This window comes from Manis javanica, chromosome 4 (assembly GCF_040802235.1).
Source record: "Manis javanica isolate MJ-LG chromosome 4, MJ_LKY, whole genome shotgun sequence".
Taxonomy (NCBI): domain Eukaryota; kingdom Metazoa; phylum Chordata; class Mammalia; order Pholidota; family Manidae; genus Manis; species Manis javanica.
The window spans coordinates 142,937,805-142,957,263 of record NC_133159.1 but is presented as its reverse complement, the minus strand read 5'-3'; the positions used below and the strand labels follow the sequence as shown (position 1 = coordinate 142,957,263).

General features: G+C 46.0%; 1 protein-coding gene across 1 annotated transcript in view; it reads left to right on the top strand.

Moving 5' to 3' along the window:
• Positions 1–233: 233 nt before the first annotated feature.
• LOC140848618 (leucine-rich repeat-containing protein 37A2-like) overlaps positions 234–19,459 on the top strand; it is a 43,835-nt gene continuing 24,609 nt past the window's right edge. Inside the window, exons 1-3 of the mRNA XM_073232884.1 lie at positions 234–542; positions 980–1,419; positions 4,088–4,159. Of these exons, the coding sequence (XP_073088985.1) occupies positions 234–542; positions 980–1,419; positions 4,088–4,159 (821 nt within the window). The remainder of the gene's footprint in view (positions 543–979; positions 1,420–4,087; positions 4,160–19,459) is intronic.

Genomic DNA, 19,459 nt, shown 5'->3' with positions numbered 1-19,459 from the left:
TGGGGAGGGAACACTTGGACTCCATGATTCTGAGAAAGGATTTGCTCAGGTGGTGTGGAGGCGATCTCAGCCTAAGCCTAATGTGTCATAAATGAAGGGTGGGACTAGGCAGGGGAGGGGCACGCAGTTGCTAAGGATATGTGAGCATCAGAGAGCTGTCATAATGGTTCTGCTCTGGCTTAAGGGAGCTGCTCTGGTCCTCTGGCTCATTGTGCCCTGGAGCCTTTGCTGCCATGTCCTGGCTGCATTTCTGGGCCCCGTGGCTTCTTGTGTTGCTACCATTGTGGCTGCTGGTCCAGGCAGCTCAGCCTCCGGGTTGGGCCCTGGATCCTGTGCAGCTGACCCCCAGACCCCCAGGGCCAACCGAGTCCTGGTCTTCGGATCCCTCCAATGTCCCTCTTGAATTTCCCCATCCACGTCAACAACTGATGCATCCTGTGGTTCCTTTCTGGTACACAGGTTCAGCTGGAGAGCTGCCCCCAGGACCAGACCTTTGGGACAAGCCTGGCCAGCATGAAAGTCAGCCACAGGTGGTTCCAGTGGTAAGTTGGGACCAGAATCAGGTCCTAGATCTGCCTCCTTGACTCAAAACTGAGACTAAAACTGTAAATGTAGATCAGGCTGAACACCAGTCATTTGAAATACTTGTTCCACCTCTAGGTAGTGATAGTTCAAAACCAACAAGGTTTATTGTTTCACTTCTAAACCTGAAGAAAGATCTAGCTCAGTATCGACGGCTTATCAAAGTTCTTATTGGAACTCCAGGCTGATTTGCAAAGAAACATCTAAAACAATTGTAGGGTGATTATTTAGTTCCCAATAGGGATGTTGCTATGCTAAGGAGAAGCTACCTGTAGAGTTTCTGGGTGGCCCATATCAACCTCCAGAGGTGCCTGTGGAAGTTGAAACTTTCTTCCAGAAAAGTGTCCCCATTCATCATGGACAGAAAGTTGAGGAGGCTGAATCTTTTTCTCCCCAGGTGGATTCCCAGGATCAGCCTCCAGAGCTCCCGGAGATGGATGAGAACTACAAAGACCTGCAGGCAGCCCTGGCTGAGCCTTCCTTCACTCCTGAAGAGGCTGAGCCTCCAGTCCAGGAGGAAGCCCCAGCTCCACCTTCAGCGCGCCCTCAGGGGACACTTCCACATCCCGGGCAGGTTCCCAGTCAGCGTCCAAACCTGACTCAGGTCACAGCTGCACCTGGGGACCTGGACGTTTCTGTACCTCAGCAGCCAGAGCCATCTGAGACAGGTTTTCCATCACTGACTCAGAATTCAGTGGTGAACACCAGCACAAACATATGTGAGCTCTGTAGCTGCACAGATGAGACGCTGGCGTGCGTTGGTCTCAGCTCAGAGCGGAAGCTCCAGAGTGTGCCCGTGCCAGAGCCCAACGCTCACAATGGCACCTTCACAATCTTGTAAGAACCGCCTCTCTTCATTTGTTCTCTGCATCCTGCCTGACCTGGCAGCATTTTCCTCAAGGACTTCCTGGCCCCTCATTTCCATACCCTGTGTTGACTGATTTTCTGTTTTTATCTTTTGTTAACTATTCCTTCTCTTCCTTTTCCTTCTTAATATTGTTCTCCCTTCTCCATTCTTTTACTTGTAATTGCCCTTATTCTTTTTCCTTACCTGCTTTTTTTAGTTCTGTCATTCAAGTCCTTTTCCTATCATTTTTAGTCCATCTTCTTAGCAGCATGTCCCTCTCCTCATTTCACTGGTTAAGAGTAAAGATTCCGGAGCTAGACTGCCTGGTTTGAACCCAGGTCTGTCATTTATTAGCTTTGTGACTCAATTTCCTAATCTGTAAGTGGGGATTATGATAGTTACCATCCCTTTAGATTGTTGTGAGATTTAGATGAGTTAATACATGTAAAGCCCTTCTATATGTGCCTAGTGTATATATGAGTGTTAACTGTTATTGTTTGGTCCCTCAGTTATGTCCAAAACTTTTTCCTCTGGCTTTTCATATTTAGCACCCATTTTTTGCACGACCCAGGGCTAAATACTGTGAGAGCCGCAGATGTATAAACATTGTCTCCAGAACACGACAATGATAGGTAGAAAGAATATTCATTAAAAGGGAGGTGATAATTAAGTACTAAAAGAGATGCAAACTCTAGGTACTGTAATTCACCAGACCCTGTAATCACTGGGATATGGAGGTGAGGGAAAGCCGCACTGGGTAAGTGACAATTTTAGCTGGGAATTAAAGAGTAGCTATAATTTGTTAAATAGGGGGGAAAATGTTCAGTGTAGGCAAAGGCATGACTGCAGGAATGATCAGGATTTCATAGACCAGTCTGGCTGTAAAGAACTGGTTAGGAAGCAATGAAAGATTTTGAAAAACCTTGACTCTCAGCTATCGGGGTTTGAAAGTTGCAGTATGAGAGATGGAGAGCCATTGAAAGTTTTCAAGCAAGAGAGACAAATGATTAGAGCAAGGGGATTGTTTTAGATTCCCTATGTAGCGTGATCTAGAGAGGAGAGCTTGATTCAGGGAGACCAAACAGGATGTACTAGCAAAGCCTAGGAGTGAAGTGAAAAGGGGCTGAATCAGAATGGTTGCGCTGGGAGTAGAAAGAAAATCCTGAGAGCACCACAAAGGAAGAGTCAGTAGGACTTCCTAAGTGACCGACTAGAGCTGGAGGGTGGGATGTGCAGGAAAAGAGAAAAATCAAATTGGATTCAAAAGTTTCTGTCCTGGGTGATGAGGAGAGTGATGGTGGTAGAACAGGGGGAAGTACAGCAGCTGGGAAGGAGAGCCCGTTTGCGGGAGACAGTTCAGTTGTAGGTGCCTTTTCTTGATGAGCGTAAGGCACGCAGAAGGCTTCTGGTTAGGTGGAAATTTCCACTAGGCAGAGGAGCAGACAGGTATCCGAGCTATTTCTGACTGCCCTGAAAAATAGGTAACTTGTTGCTGAATTAAGTACTAAAAGAGATGCAAACTCTAGGTACTGTAATTCATCAGAACCTGTAATCACTGGGATATGGAGGTCATATCCATATTTCTGCTTAGTTGTTTATCATTTTCTCTTTGGGCGTTTCCCTATGCACTGTCTCTGAGAGATCTTTCCATATTAGTCCCTCTCAATTCTAATTGCCCTTCTAACAACTGGAGAGATCTCAACAGCGGGCACTGAGCGAAGTGTGGGAGTGTGCGCCGCAGGGCCGTTTGGTCCCAGGGTGGCACTGCTCCAAAGCTTCTCCTTGAACTCTGGCTTTTGTAACCCGGCGGGTCGTCCAGTGGGCTTCCCGGTATTTGACTAAAGGGAAAGATTCAAAGTCATCCAGAGAGTTAGTGGTTGAAACTGAACCTCAAGCATTTAACAGCTTTTTTTAAACACATGTAATTTATGGATACATTCTCCGTGTTTAAAAAAAGAAAAAAGGCATAGACGTATATAGGAAAAAATGTGGAAATCCCTCTCCACCCTGCCTACCGCCCATAAGATAGCTCCTGTTACCATTTTGGTGTGTGTCCTGCCTTCCAGTCTCTTCCCTTTGCACTTCCCCCCAGGGAGATAGTACATTACTCCTTGCTCGGTGATTTGTGCGTTTCCCTAGGCACTGTCTCTGAGAGATCTTTCCATATTAGTCCCTCTCAATTCTAATTGCCCTTCTCCTTCTAACAACTGGAGAGATCTCAACAGCGGGCCCTGAGCCAAGTATTTGCTATATAAAGAAATCATAGTGTTCCTTTATATTTATTGTTGATGATAAATTTTTGCCATTTTTTCTGTTTAGTTGTTTATCGTTTTCTCTTTGGAAGGAGTCATTTGAGATACCTAGGTGATTTTAGGAAAAAATACTTACTTTCAAGGTAGTTAACTGGCATTATCTGCCCGAGAAGTTGGACAGATAGGAAGTTCAGGTTCTGAGGAGATGCCTTGTTGTTTGTGCCCCGTGTTGTATCTTTATTAGCTGTGCAAACTGGGAAGCTGATGGCTGTGGACACTAGAAAGCTGGTATTTTCTGCATTTGAATATTCCCCTAGTTGCCATGATAAGGTTGCCATGATTCTTTTGCTTATTCTGTTCATTCTTTTCCTACCTATTCAAGGATATGCACTGTGTTTCTTCACAGAAATTTCCAAGGAAACTCTATCTCTTACGTTGAAGAAAATACATGGAAGTCATACACTTGGGTTGAGAAACTGTGAGTATATTCTCTCCAAATATGAACACAAAAAACTAACTGCAATGTGAGATGTTTCTTGGTCCAGAGTTTTGGGGTTAGTAGTTCTGAGAAAAGGTATTCTCCCTTTCCATATCTCAAATCTGTTGGCCTCCTCCCAGTCTCCGACCCGCTGACAAAGGAGGCGACCCAAGATATCAAAGACCTGAGTGGGCCAGCCAGGGGACTCTAGGCATACCAGCTCAAGAGTGGTGCTAGAAAGGCACCTCTCATATTTATTGATCAGGCATCACATTCTTGAGTGGGTTAACAAGTTTCTAGACACAATGATTAACATGCTTTACTACAGGAGTGTAACTGCCTCCAGGTCGCCGGGGCAAGTTTTCCCTGGCGCCAGGCAATGAGGGGGTAGAGATAACAAGAAACAGATCTCGGTTTAGATTTAGTGAGCTGTGGCATGCACCACAGATAACAAGGAAGGCAAACAATTCCCATAGAAACAGAATGATCTATGGATGGCAACCTACATTTCCACCATTTTTAAATTAAAAAGGAAGAGAAGTTCATTATTCCACTGCAGCTTGGTAAAGAAAAGGGGCGACAAGAAATGCCTCATCAGGGGGGGCAAGGTGCTAAGCCACGCCTCAGTTGACCCCCTCATCTCTCGACCTGTTGGCCCCCACGACTGTGCCTGTCTTAGGTTGTTCCTCCCATGAGGAATCTTACCCGTCTCTGGCTAGCCAGCCATCTCTTGGGGCCATACAGGGAGTAAATGCGATAGAGCAAAGAGGCATACAAAACATTTATGCAAACACTTTGTCATCCCCTTAATTGCTGCGGAATTTAAAAAAAAAACAGTGATCTGTCACATGGACTCTCAAGAAAATAGCATGCAATTATTAATTTTTTGCTATGGCTTCTTGAAATATAGCATATGCATGAATTGGCTTTATTAAGCCAGCAATCAAATGGCACACCCATGTTACTAAAATGGGAAGACATGCATAAAAGAAGTAGGCCTACAAGTATGGGCTATAGCCAGTGAAATCAAGAGAACCAATCAGATAATCCAGGTAATTGTGAAAACTTATCAATAATGTGGTGAATATCATTCAACTGGTTTTGAATTGTCTGTGAAAAATGAAGATGTTAAAACAATACATTCCAGGAAATTGTTCACAGCCCAAATGTTCTTTCAGCAACAAACAGTCCATGGTAGCACATTCTGAACCACTGCCACTAGAACTTCTCCAAGTTCCTGATTAAGTTCTGACAGTATGGAAGCAGTCAGATCTGCAGTCTTGCTGTAGGCACAGGCCAGCTTAGATATTTCCTTCTGCATTCCTACAACAAGTCCTGGTACAGGCAATACAAACGCAGCTGCAACTGCAATGGCAACAGGGTCCAACAATTTCAAGTTGTCATCACAATCTGGAGGCAGGGCTAGGGTCACTCTTTGGTGTTTAAATCCAGGATGATCTATAAGGGCTGGGAGAATGCATCCTATACCACAAAAACCTTGATAATGTGAGGAAAAGGCATGGTAGGTTTTGTTATCACACAAAAACACCCAGCCATTTGGGAGTCTATATCCATATGGCCATTTTACATGAATAGTAGAATTACAGTAAGAAGGGTATATTAGTACAATTGATACATATACAACTAGAAACTATAGTGGTGCTAACTGGTAAATTCAACTGAATTTCTCGAGTAAGAATCTTGGGGGCTAAAGTAATATTTATTCCAGAAATATTAGTAAACACTGAAAAAGGGAGTCCTATGACTATCAAATTCTTCCTTAAGATTCCACCAATAGAGGAATCACCTGCTACACAAAAAGATGTCTTGTTAAGCCCGTTATTAGCCAATTGCAACCACATATTGGGTGAAGAATACTCATTCTCTGGGGTTAGTGAAATGTCCAAATAAACATAACTACTTTTATATATTTGATCAGGGTTTCCCTTCTGGAATTTTTCACAAGAATAATTGCCAATATCATTTCAGGTTAAAACTATTTTATAAATATAGCGGGCATTGTCTCTTTTAGACTGATCAGTAGCATTATCTCAACTAAGTTTTCCTCCATCTTTCTGTCTATATATTTCATTACCATCCTTTTTCCAAATCACTGGGCCTACAGAAATTGAACAAGTGGAAATACAATGAAGTACTACTCCCCGGCCGAAGTACGGAGGACTGCTAATACTAGCAGTAATAGTACAGGCCTGGGTTATGTATATGTGTATAGAGATTAGAATAAAAAACTTCATTATCATGTAGGGATCCTCACTCCAGTGAGGGAACTGGTTGAGGGACATCACCTGGGACAGCCATCTCAGATGGCGATGTTGCTGGGAGTTCCTCTTTATAGCGTATCTTGATCCACTTTCTAGGCAGCCAGATCAAGCGTTAGCGGGTCCTCTATAATGACACAAACAAACCCTTTCCCCCACACCTTAATATGGCCTTTATACCATTGTGAAGAACCTATTGGAGACCACCATACAGGAACTGCTATTGTTTTAGAAAAAGAAATGTCAGAAAAATGCACTTCCATAGCTGATTGTCTGTCACCCTTTAAAAGACCAAAATTAAGGATATGTAAAGCATGCAGTTAATTTTATCATATCAGGCAGTAATCCCCCTTTTTGTTTTAATAAATAATGCTTAAGAGTAGGATGGCAATGTTCAATTAGAGCTTGGCCTGTAGAATTGTCTGAAATACCTGCTTTCTGGTGATATTATATAGCTGAAAAAAATTTTTTAGTGTAGAGGAGAGGTAAACTGGAGCATTGTCAGTCAGCTTAAGAAAAAAAGCTTAAAACATTTTGTCAACAACATTTGAAACAAAAAGCTACAAAATCATCTTCTCTAGTTTACTTAATCCTATGTAACCAATACTTGTTCTGCTGAAATCTAGTTCTTTACTAGTTTAGAAGTAATAAAACAGTGACTTTAAGTGACAAAAGACTTACAAATGACAATGGTTAAAGACTTGATGAGAGCTTACATAAGATAGTTGACATAAGAAAATTTGGATATTTCTGTACCACAAAACATTCAGTAACAAAGTTTAGCATCATTCCTTTTGACAGTGCTTTCTAGGTAAATATACATCAGATAAATAAGCCAAATTAGCCAAATATTTTTCCCGAAGAGGAGAAAAAATTCTTCTGACATGTTCCAGGGGCCCTCTGGAAAATATCAGAGTTAACTAGAGGTAAAAGCACCTTTTGAATTTGATTTTGGAAAGTTGTCAAAAGAAAGTTTCTTTGGCATTTGCTTAAATAAGATTATAGGCTGCCATGAAGCAATACTTACCTATTCAACTAGAATGACAACAAAATACATCAAAGGCAGATATAGAAGTTTACAGTCATTAGCAAAGTTTAAATTTGTGTTTTAATATTAAGATCTCATTTTCTTAAATACTCAGACAATTCATTGAGACTTTAAGCATGAGAAACTGTTCTGATAAAACAATTAGAAAACCTTTTGCAATCTTTCAACATTAAGAGCAGACTAACAGTTTAAGAAAACTTTGTCTTTTTAACTGAAAACAAAATTCTGATTTTGCTGTGTACTTAATATCAAGACTCACTTGCTTTAATTTCACATAGCATGACTGTATCAATTTTTCCACAAGCTTTCTACAACTTTCTTTTTACATTCAGTGTTCTCCCCCTTTAAGTAAATAGCTGTTTGTTAGAACAATTACTTTCTTTTACCCTCAACAAAATGAATTTCTATTCTTTATACTTTCTCTTATTAAAATACACATCTTTAGCATACAGAAATATTTTCCTTATTATATTAGTTTTCATTAGAACTTAAAATCATTTGATACTTTAACTTTCAGTGAACACTGAAAAATAGGCCACTGTAAACTGTTACACTAGCATTCTTCAGATTGATACATCTATGAACATATATTATCATTTTTGGAAATGTGCTTTACAGCACAATTTCTCATTAGGCACAAAATATGTTTATATAACTTAGCAAACTAAGAATTTTGGTTACCACAAAAATTCTCAGGCTGTTTGAATATATATACACTGTTATACATTATTATTACAGTATTATATTAAGTATTTATAATATACAGTATTATTATTAAGATGTTTGCTATACTTGTTTACTTATTTTTAGCAACCATGCTAGATTACTTACAAAACTTTTACCAAACATTAGACAAAGTCAAGTTTTCTTTAAGCATCTTCTTGAAATGTTTAACAGGTAACATCAACTTAAATGACTTTAAGTAAACTTTGGCAGCTGATAACTATAAGGACATGTCCGTTTCAGTTAAACTTAAATTAGCATGAATGCTTAATATTTTTTTATTAGATTTTCTGGAAGTTTTAGAATGCCCAATTTTCACAAGCGCTTGTTTTTAAATCAATTTTTAATAATACCATCCGGAGGTAGGAAAATATTTTTCATTTACACACTTAGACACACAAACATACAAATTGAGACGTAATGACTACAGTTAGCAACACTTCATATAAAAACATATACACAGACAGAAAAACTGATATATAAAGATTTGAGTTACTAATATTTAATTGCCTTCTTTCTTTTTAGCTTACTTGATTAAAAGTACTTCAGTTTTCAAGAATACACTCTAAGGGCGAGCAGTTTACATAACTGGGTTAAGGTTTAGACGGCCCCAAACTAACGGGCAATGAAGGCTCTGAACTGATAGGGACTGTGTGTGTCCAGGGGGCTGGAAATGAGATGCAAGTACAATTCTAGCTCCAGTCATTTAAAGCGAGGCTGTATTGCAGAAGATAAATTTCTTCTGTCTCAGGGAGTTTAGTTTAAGACTTCTCAATTCTCAAAGATAATGATGAACTTAATAAGTAGAATAGATGTTCACTAAAAGAATTTAGAAAACTAGCTCCATATGGTAGTAGTTCATGGGACTTTTGACTATTTTCGTCCCTTGTGGCAAAATATATTTAGCTGCATAACATTATATTGGGTACTTCTTTTAGGGGCCAAGCCTCTCTAATCAGAGAGTTTGTACTGGGGCCAGGTTTGTGTGCAGAAGATACTTCTTTTTTAGAGTTCAGGGATCGAACTGCTCTGTTAGTTTTCCTAGTTTTTTCTGCCCGAGCTTTAGTCATTCCTCAAGAGGCCCCTGCCTGATAAATGCAGGGACTGTGTGACTTTTCGCTACTAGAGCCCTGATCTGAGTTACAAGCTTGTTTGGCTTCCCTGGGGCTGCTGACAAGGAAATGCTTAGCTCCAGGACGACTGCCTCTAAGGAAAGCAGTTAATAGAATAGAGCTATTTACATGTTGATCTGAGGGTTCAGCTTAATTACAGGCTCTATTTACTTTACACAGGAGAAAGTAACGCAGGCCTAAGAGGACTGCTTTGAATGAGGAGCAAGGTAAAAAAGCAATCTTTAAGCTCAATGATAGCCATATTCCAGTCTTTTGGAATCATAGTCGGAAAAGGGAGGCCTTGTTGTAAAGGTCCCATAGGTTTAAGAACCGCATTAATTTGCCTTAAGTTATGTAAGAGTCTCTAATTTCCTGACTTCTTTTTTTATAACAAATACAGGGGAATTCCATAGGCTCATGGAAAATTCTAATCTATCTAGCTGAAGCTGTTCTTTAACTTGTGTAAGGATGCCACTTTTTCTTTATTAAGGGGCTATTGATCCACCCAAACAGGCACGGGGATAATATTTCCCTGTCTGTGAGCCTCTTTGAAATCTTAGTGCATTACTCCCATCAGCTTGTCTGAGGGTTCCCTGTAGAGGCAACTGATAACAATACTTTTTAATATATTTAGGAGGTTGAGCAAAGTTCTTTTTAGAAGTTTCCACTCCTGCTGATTTCAGGAGGGCACGGAGTAATTTTAAATAATCCTCCGATTTATCTGCTTTAGTTTCATGTTGGCCCATTATAGTGTCCCTGACGTCTCGATCCTGTTTCCCACTTACGGTTTCCCGGGAATCTTACCAGATCGACGATTTTCGGAGCTTTATCCTGCCCTTGAATTGCAAGTGCCGCCAAGCGGAGGTTCTCCACCCTGTTTAGACCATCTTTCAGGTCCTTGTTCGGGCACCACTTGTCGGCCTCCTCCCCATCTCCAACCCTCAGACAAAGGAGGCGACGCAATGAGATATGGAAGACCTGAGTGGGCCAGCCAGGGGACTCAAGGCATACCAGCTCAAGAGTGGTGCTGGAAAGGCACCTCTCAGGCATCACATTCTTGAGTGGGTTAACAGTTTTCTAGACACAATGATTAACATGCTTTACTACAGGAGTGTAACTGCCTCCAGGTCGCCAGGGCAAGTCGTCCCTGGCGCCAGGCAATGAGGGGGTAGAGATAACAAGAAACAGATCTCGGTTTAGATTTAGTGAGCTGTGGCATGCACCACAGATAACAAGGTGTTAGGGTCCAGGACTCTGGGGTTTCCCCAGAGAACAAGCCACACGGACACGGAGATGTAAATCCAAGCAAAGTCTTTATTCAGACAGCAAGCTAGGGCCGACAGCACCTCCCCTGACACGCAGGCCAAGTCCGAGCTGCCGACCCCCAGGCAACTTTAGGTATTGCTTATATAGGATTTTCACAGCCGTTACACCAAAGCCCGCGCATTTCTACAACCAATAATTTTAAAGCACATTCTATATTGTAACCAATGGGAAACATTGTAACCTTTTAGGGAACACGCCAGTTGCCTGACCACCTCAATTGTTATCTCTTGCTTACCCAAGCATATCTACGTGACTTATCACGGATCACGTCCCCAGGTTGTTGCCCACTTCTAGTTATCTAACTTAAAGCAGGCGCATTTCTAAGCTTAGCCTCGTGTAGTTTATACAAAAACTGGGTGGCTCTTGCCCTAGCCAGTCAGGTTAAGTGTTATTAGTTCTTTTTCCTGACTCTTGATGCTCTCTACACTCCTTTACATTTCCCCCCTTTTTCTTGAATAGACTGAGGAATCTTCCGCAGCGGTATCTAGGGCCTGATATCTTTGGCAAAGGACCAGGAGTTGGACGGTGTCAAACCTCTCCTGCACAAACCTAAGCAGCCTGTTTATTATACACAAGCCAATTGTAAGCAATAACAGCAGGATGACCAGTGGCCCCGCAACGGCCGAGAGGAGGGTAGCAAACCATGGCTTATTTTTGAACCAAGACTCAAAGCAGCCTTTGCTGCTTTCATATTCCTTACGCCGCTTCTCTAGATCTTTTTTTAACTTGGCCAGGGACTCTCTGACTGCACCAGTTTTATCTACATAGAAACAGCACTCTTCTTCCTTTAAGGCTGCACACAGCCCACCTTCTCTTAAGAACAGGAGGTCCAGGCCCCTTTGGTTTTGTAAGACCACCTCTGACAAGGAGGTGAGGGATTGCTCCAGGTCTGATATTGACTGTCGGAGTTGTTCTAGGTCCCTGTTGACTGCCAGCCTCAGGGCTGTGAGCCCTTTTTCCTGAGTTACAAGGGCTGCGACCCCCGTGCCTGCCCCTGCTATCCCTAGGGAGAAGAGGGTCCCAATGGTCAGGGCGGTAACAACCTCCCTCTTGCTCCGGTGAGGGCTCAGCCTTTCTTCCCAATAAGAAAGGAGAGATTCATGAGAATGATACATTAGGCGAGGTAGAATGGCCACCAGCACACAAAACTCACTGTTAGCATTGAACACAGACGTGGATAGGGCTGGAGTGAGGCCTGTCTTTGAGCAGAGCCACCAGCCCGAGGAGGGTATAATCCACTTGTCCTGCTCCCACGTGGTGTTATTATAGGAGGAGCATAACTGGCTCTGGGCCACCGGGACTGTGCCTACACACGTACCAGCGACTGAGACCTGGGCGATCGTAAGTCCCCACGGTGTCCCGTCCCAGTAAGTGGGATGGGAGTTGTTGATAGTGTAAGAGCCATTTATCCCGATTGCTTCATAGAAGGGGGATGAACCTGGGTAGCATAGCCAACAAGGATTGGTGAGGGAGGAAGTGGTGTGGTTAAGGGTCTCTGCGACTGCCTGCACCATTTCCCACATAGGATTATCTCCTCTTGTGGGTTCTGGGGCAAGCATTCCAGTCGACATTTTCTCATCCTTTTGGCCCAGGCCCTTGTTCTGATTTGAAGGTTTCTGGGGAGTTATACCCTGGTTGGGACCTATGGCGGCGTTGGGAGCTGACGTGGGAGCTAACACGGTTAATTTAATGGTGAGGGTTGAGCCTTCTTCCTCATGTCCCCAAGATTTATAGTACTTTATCCCCCATGTTAGCCCATTTATCCAACGTGATACCTGAGTCTTTTTGCCCATCTTGGTGAATTGAACTCTTACCCAATCCTGGTCCCTTCTGTCACACCACGTGTCCCCAGGCACGTGGCGAGGGATGCCCTGGTTGACATAAGAAAATATGACAGCATCCTTTCTTGTAACTGGCCATTTCTGACCCCCATCGTTCGAGGTTACACAGTCCAATCTGGCACACCAGAAGGGCCCCCACCCACATGACTCTCCTTTACCTGCTTCTGGGCAGGCATAAAATCCCTGGGCGCTAACCGGAGGGATGTAGGGCCCCAGCCCCCAAAGGGTCCGGTAACCTTGGTTGATCCGTGGAAGGCAGAAAAACAGGTCAGGCCACCAGGTTCCGAGTGGCGCCCTGTGTTCTGTGGTACTGATGACCTCCCCAGTTGCGCCGTTGACCAGCATCCAGGTTAGGCCCCATGGCTGAGGGAGGCTGGTCACAGATGTGGTTCCCTTGAAGGTCCATACTAAGGCACTTATCAGCAGGACCCCCTTCATCTTCGGCTTAGGTGTAGTTTCAGGGGATTCGCAGGATGCTGCTGCACCTTCCACTCCTCCTTGCGGGCCCCTGGATCCTTATGAGGCAGGACCTTCTGAACGTGGGTGTGGTGCACCCATGGAGCGATACCATCAACCTTGAGAGCAGTGGGGGTGGTAAACAATAAAACGTAAGGTCCCTTCCACCTGGGCTCGAGAGTCCTCACTTGGTGTCTCTTGACCCATACCATATCCCCTGGGACTATGCCATGTTCCGGGCTCGGAATTTTCCCGCCCTCGTAATACGCTCTCATCAGGTGCCAGATTTCCTGCTGCACTTTAGCAAGAGCTTGCAACACCTTCAGATAGTCAGGGGACGGGTCCTCTGCACCGGGAAGCTGCACTCACCGGGTTATGGGTGGAGGGGCCCCGTACATTATCTCAAATGGAGTTAAACTATGTATATAGGGGGAGTTCCGAATGCAGAAGATGGCTAAGGGAAGGAGGGTCACCCAGTCCCCGCCAGTCTCCAATAGCAATTTAGAAAGGGTCTCCTTTAGGGTCCGATTCATTCTTTCTACCTGCCCAGAGCTTTGTGGGTTATAAGCACAATGCAACTTCCAATCTACTCCCAAAGCTAGGGCTAGTCCTTGCAGGATTTTGCTAACGAAAGCCGGGCCGTTATCGGAACCTATGGCTTCAGGGACCCCATATCTGGGGATGATTTCCTCAATTAATCTTTTTGCTACTACCTGGCTAGTCTCATGCTTGGTTGGAAAAGCCTCCACCCACCCAGAGAAGGTATCTACCATAACCAGCAAATACTTATATCCATACTTCCCTGGTTTTACTTTGGTGAAGTCTATTTCCCAATTCCTCCCTGGAGCCCTCCCCCTTTCCCGGGTACCTGCCGGGTGCAGTCCTCTTGGGGCTGGTCTTAGCATTGCACAGCTACTGCATTCCTTCGTGATCTGATGAGCTGCCTCATTCTGGTGGGGAAACACCAACTGCGCAGACTGGAAAAGGCTGAGCAGCTTTTTCCAGCCTAGATGGGTGGACTTATGAAGATTAGCAAGCATGTACTGTCCCAATGCTTCTGGCAGGATCAATCTACCTTCTTGGTCTCTACTCCAATTTCCCTCCCCAGACACTTCTCCCGATACTTGTTTCCTAATCCACTCAAGATCCTGGGGGGAATACTCAGGTTTGGGTGGCAGGGCGGGCAGTTCAGGTATGGGTGTTTCGAGGGCTGCAAGTACAAGGGAGTCCGAGAGGGCTGCCCTCTTAGCTTCCGCATCAGCATGGTTGTTGCCGATGGCCTCAAGTGTCTTCTTTGATTGGTGGCCCGGTACATGTATAACTGCTACCGCTTTGGGTTTTTCGATAGCGGCTAATAGTCTTTGGACTTCTTGTAGATTCCTCAGTCCCTTCCCTTCCGCGCAACAGAATCCTCTTTCTCGGTAGATGGCACTGTGGACATGGACAGTGCCAAAAGCATACCTGCTATCTGTGTAGATGTTGGCCCGCTTGCCTTCTGCCCTTTCCAGGGCCTCAGCGAGAGCAATAAGTTCGCCTTCTGTGCTGAGGTGCCAGGGGGCAGAGCTGCGCTCCAGACAATTTCCCCTTCGTGGGTTACTACTGCTGCCCCTGCTCTCCTGACCCCCTCCTGCACAAAGCTGCTCCCATCCGTATACCAATGTAGCTCACAGTTTGGTAACGGTGTGTCTTTCAGGTCTGCTCGCACCTGGATAATTTCGGAAAGGATGTCTCTACAATCATGGATGGGAGTTGACAGATCTGGGTCTGGCAGAAGGGTGGCAGGATTTAGGTCAGAGAAGGCAATTTGTGGAGAATCTAGTAGGAGCCCTTGGTAGTGGGTGAGTCTTGCATTCGTCATCCATTTTCCTGGAGGATGCCTTAGGATTCCCCTCTACAGTATGTGGGGCTGTTACTCTCAGGTTCCGGTCAAAAGTCAGCTTATCTGCCTCTTTTACTAGTATAGTGATGGCTGCTAGGATACGCAGACAAGGTGGCCAACCGGAGGCCACTGGGTCTAGCCGCTTGGACAAATAGGCCACAGGTCTTTTCCACGGGCCCAGCTGCTGAGCCAGGACTCCTTTAGCTACTCCTTTTCTTTCATCAACAAACAGGATGAAGGGTTTTTCCGGGTCTGGCAGAGATAGGGCGGGGGCTCAGAGGAGGGCTTCTTTCAGTCTATCAAAGGCCTCCTGTTGTTCTTCATCCCATTGCCAGCCTGGCCCTTCTCTGGTCGCCTCATATAGCGGTCGGGCTATTTCTGCATACCCTGGAATCCAGAGCCTACAGAACGCGGCTGAGCCAAGAAATTCCCTCACTCCCCGGGGTGAGGAAGGGATGGGGATAGCCAGGATAGTCTGTCTCATGGCCTGCGTTAGCCATCTGGCTCCATTAGATATTTTGTACCCCAGGTAAACCACTGACCTTTGACAGATGTGGGCTTTCTTGGTGCTGGCTCGATATCCCAGTTCGCCTAGTTCAGCCAGCAAGTTCCCCGTGGCTTCTCTGCACTTCTCAGGGGTTTCTGTGGCAATAGGTCATCTACATACTGTAGCAGTGTCACGCGGGGATGGCTCCTGCGAAAGGGCTCTAGGTCCTGGCTTAGGGCTTCATTGAATAAGGTGGGAGAGTTCTTGAAGCCCTGTGGCAGTCTAGTCCAGGTAAGCTGCCCTTTTCTTCCTCCCCCTGGCTCCTGCCACTCAAAGGCAAACAAAGGCTGACTAACTTCAGAGAATGTGATACTACAGAAGGCATCTTTTAGGTCCAGAGTAGTATACCACACATGTGAGGGTGGCAGGTGGCTGAGAAGGGTGTAAGGGTTGGGCACTGTAGAGTGGATGTCTTCTACCCTCTCATTGACTTTTCGCAAGTCCTGCACCAGCCTGTAAACTCCACTGCCAGGCTTCCTTACCGGGAGCAGGAGCATATTCCATGCAGATCGGCAGGTTTTAAGGATTCCTGTCTCCAACCGTCTGTGGATATGGGGTGCTATCCCCTTCCTAGCCTCTTCCGGCATTGGATACTGCCAGACCCGGATGGGTAGGGCTGTGGGTTTGAGTTGAACGACAACCGGGGGTAGATGTTTGGCGAGACCAATTCCTCCGGTTACGGCCCATGCGGAAGGGAACCCCTGCAACCAAGAGTCCATTTCTCCCTGGCCCCCCTTTTCTAGATCCGCCGGAAACAGACGATGTTCATCGGCCAGGGACAGAGTCAACACATGCACTAGTCGTAGGGGCTGCCCTTCTTTGTCCATGATCTTTATCCCTTCGGGTTCAAAATGAATGTGCGCCTGGACTTTGGTTAGTAAGTCTCTGCCTAACAATGGTGCGGGGTTCTCAGGTACGACCAGAAACGAGTGAGAGACCTGATGCCTTCCTAGGTCCACTTTTCTGCTAGTGGTCCAGGCACATGTCTTGGACCCTGTTGCTCCCTGGACTATGCTTGTGCATCCTGGGTTCAGGGGACCGTGGGCCTGGTTGAGTACTGAATATTGTGCCCCAGTATCTACCATGAATCCAATGGGAGTCCCCTCCACGCACTCGGTTACCCAGGACTCGGGGAGGGGTACTAAGCCCCATCCCCGTCAATTCTCCTCTCCTAAGTGCAGGGTCTTAACGGGGTTCCCTCCTCCTTGTTCCCTCCATTTGGGGCACTCCCTCTTCCAATGTCCATATCTCTTAACACAGGGCGCATTGATCTTGTCCTAGTCGGGACTGGCGGGGTCCCATTTTTCGAGATGGCCTAGGGCTCTCCTTCACCCCGGCCAGGAATATCCTGGCCACCTCTTCCCTCTGCTTCTTGTTCTCCCTCCTGTGAAATTTTCTGTCTTCTTTCCTAGTTTTCTCCTGCATTACCCATTTCTCTTTCCTCAGCCTTTCCTCTCTGTCTTCCGGAGTTTCCCTAGCATTGAAGACCTTCTTTGCTTGCTGCAGCATTTCCCTAATAGAGATCTCCCCCAGGTCCTCCTGCTTGTGGAGTTTCCTCTGGATATCAGGGGCTGCCTGGTTGATAAATGAGAGGACTACAGCTGATCTATGTTCCTCTGCTTCTGGGTTTATGGGGGTATATTGCCTGCAAGCGTCACACAGCCTTTCCAGATATGCGGCTGGGCTTTCCATTTCCCCCTGAACAATAGTTTTTACCTTAGCCAGGTTAGTGGGCCATTTGGTGGCCGCCTGGAGACCGGTCATCAGAGTCTGGCGGTAGACCCAGGGACGCTCCCTACCTTCTGCAGTCCCGAATTCCCAATCCGGGCGCGAAAGTGGGAATGCCTCGTCGATGATGGGCTGGACGGTAGTGGGTTATCCATTCTCTCCAAGGACATTTTTCCTGGCCTCATTGAGGATACGACGCTCTCACTCTTCCATCGTGAACAGGGTGCGGAGCAATTGCTGGCAGTCGTCCCATGTGGGACGATGGGTAAACACAATGGACTCAACCAGACCTATAAGACACTTGGGGTCCTCTGAGAAGGGAGGGTTCTGAGTCCTCCAATTATAGAGGTCACTAGATGAAAAGGGCCAGTATTGATATTGTTGAGCGATGCCTGTACCGATGGCACGCACAGGCAGAACCAGCACTGCTCCTTCTGAGGTGGAGGAGGGGGCCTCCCCTTCTTGTTCCCTGGTCCCCCGAGGCCTTAACTGCATTCCTCCCACTCTTCCTAGCCTCCTGCCTTCTCTTGCTGAAGAGTCTGGAGAAACTGTGACCGCCTGACCCCCACTGGGCTCTCCAACTTTGTTTTCTACCCCCTTGGCAGCTTCACCCCCTCCCTCCCATGGAGCCGCATATGGGGGTGGTCATTCAATCAACAGAGGGGGGTAGAGGGGAGAACTGTCAGGGAGAACAGGCGGCACACTCGGGCACACAGGGTTTCTGGTCTTGCGATCAGAGGGCTTTAATTCTTCCTGGGTGACTAGGACGGAGGTCTTTAGTGGGTCGGTGTGGTTTCCCCACCAAAAAGGGCTCCAGCCAGGAAGGAGGTTTCTCCACCAGATTTTCCCAGACAAGGATATAGGGAAATTGGTCAGGGTGGCCCTCAGGGTCTGGCTGGGAGATAATGGTCTTGACTTTGCCGATAAGGTCCAGGGAAAGAGACCCCTGAGTCGGCCAGCCTACTCCAAAGGAAGGCCACTCAGCCAAGCAAAAGGTGTCGAGCTTAGCTTTCTTGATGCCAAGGCCCATATTTAAGGCCTGTTCCTTGACCTTCGGGAAATGGGAAAGGATCACACCTTTAGGGGTAGCCTGAGTCTGGCCCATAGTGAAAAATACGAGGAAGACAAAGGCAAAAGATAGAGATGCCACTCTAACAAGATGACTGGTGTATGTGCTTGTAAACAGGTGCCTGTTGTTGCACAGTTTTTCTTCTGCGGGGGACGCGAATTTATCTGGGATTCGTGGCTGTGACCCCCTTATCCTGTCATGGCAGTCTTCTAGTGGTGGGCGCCCTAATGGCTCTTAATTGCCCAACCCATGCCCGCAGGGAATGATTTAGTGGCAGAAAGGAGGAACAGAAAGAACAGGAGAACCTTAGAACAGGGAAACTTAAAATGAAAAGCACAGAAAGAAATATAGACCAAAACAAAAACACAATAAAACAATCAATGATAACACTAAGCACACACACCACATCTGATCGCACTCGCTCGGACCGGTCCTTCTCTCACTCTGGTGCGCACCACACTCACCACTTTCAGAATCCTCAAAAACTCTCGTGATTCTCCCAAAAGGCGTCCACTCGGACTGCCGCAGGGTGACGAGCCCAATCTTTTCCTCCTTGGGCGCCAGTTTTCTGCTGATCGGATGTGCCTTCCTAAGGCCGAGTTACTCAGACCCTAGGGCCAGGATTGGTTACCTGGGCTTCACCCAGGGTCGCTAACCTGGGGGCCGGTAATACTAACCCAGACATCCTCACTCGGGATCATGAATCCGAGACCAAACTTGGGAGGGTGACTCCCGATCTATGCAGACAATGGGAGTGACTCTCGAATTACACTGCCCCGTCCGGACAATTAGACCTTGCCTCCAGCCGTCCTGTTCTCAGGGAAGCCGCACGGATACCGGACGAGCCCCCAAATGTTAGGGTCCAGGACTCCGGGGTTTCCCAGAGAACAAGACACACGGACACGGAGATGTAAATCCAAGCAAAGTCTTTATTCAGACAGCAAGCTGGGGCCGACAGCACCTCCCCTGACACACAGGCCAAGTCTGAGCTGCCGACCCCCAGGCAACTTTAGGTATTGCTTATATAGGATTTTCACAGCCGTTACACCGAAGCCCCCGCATTTCAACAACCAATAATTTTACAGCACATTCTATATTGTAACTAATGGGAAACATTGTAACCTTTTAGGGAACATGCCAGTTGCCTGACCGCTTCAATTGTCATCTCTTGCTTACCCAAGCATGTCTACGTGACTTATCACGGATCACGTCCCCAGGCTGTTGCCCACTTCCAGTTATCAAACTTAAAGCACAAGCATTTCTAAGCTTAGCCTCGGGTAGTTTATACAAAA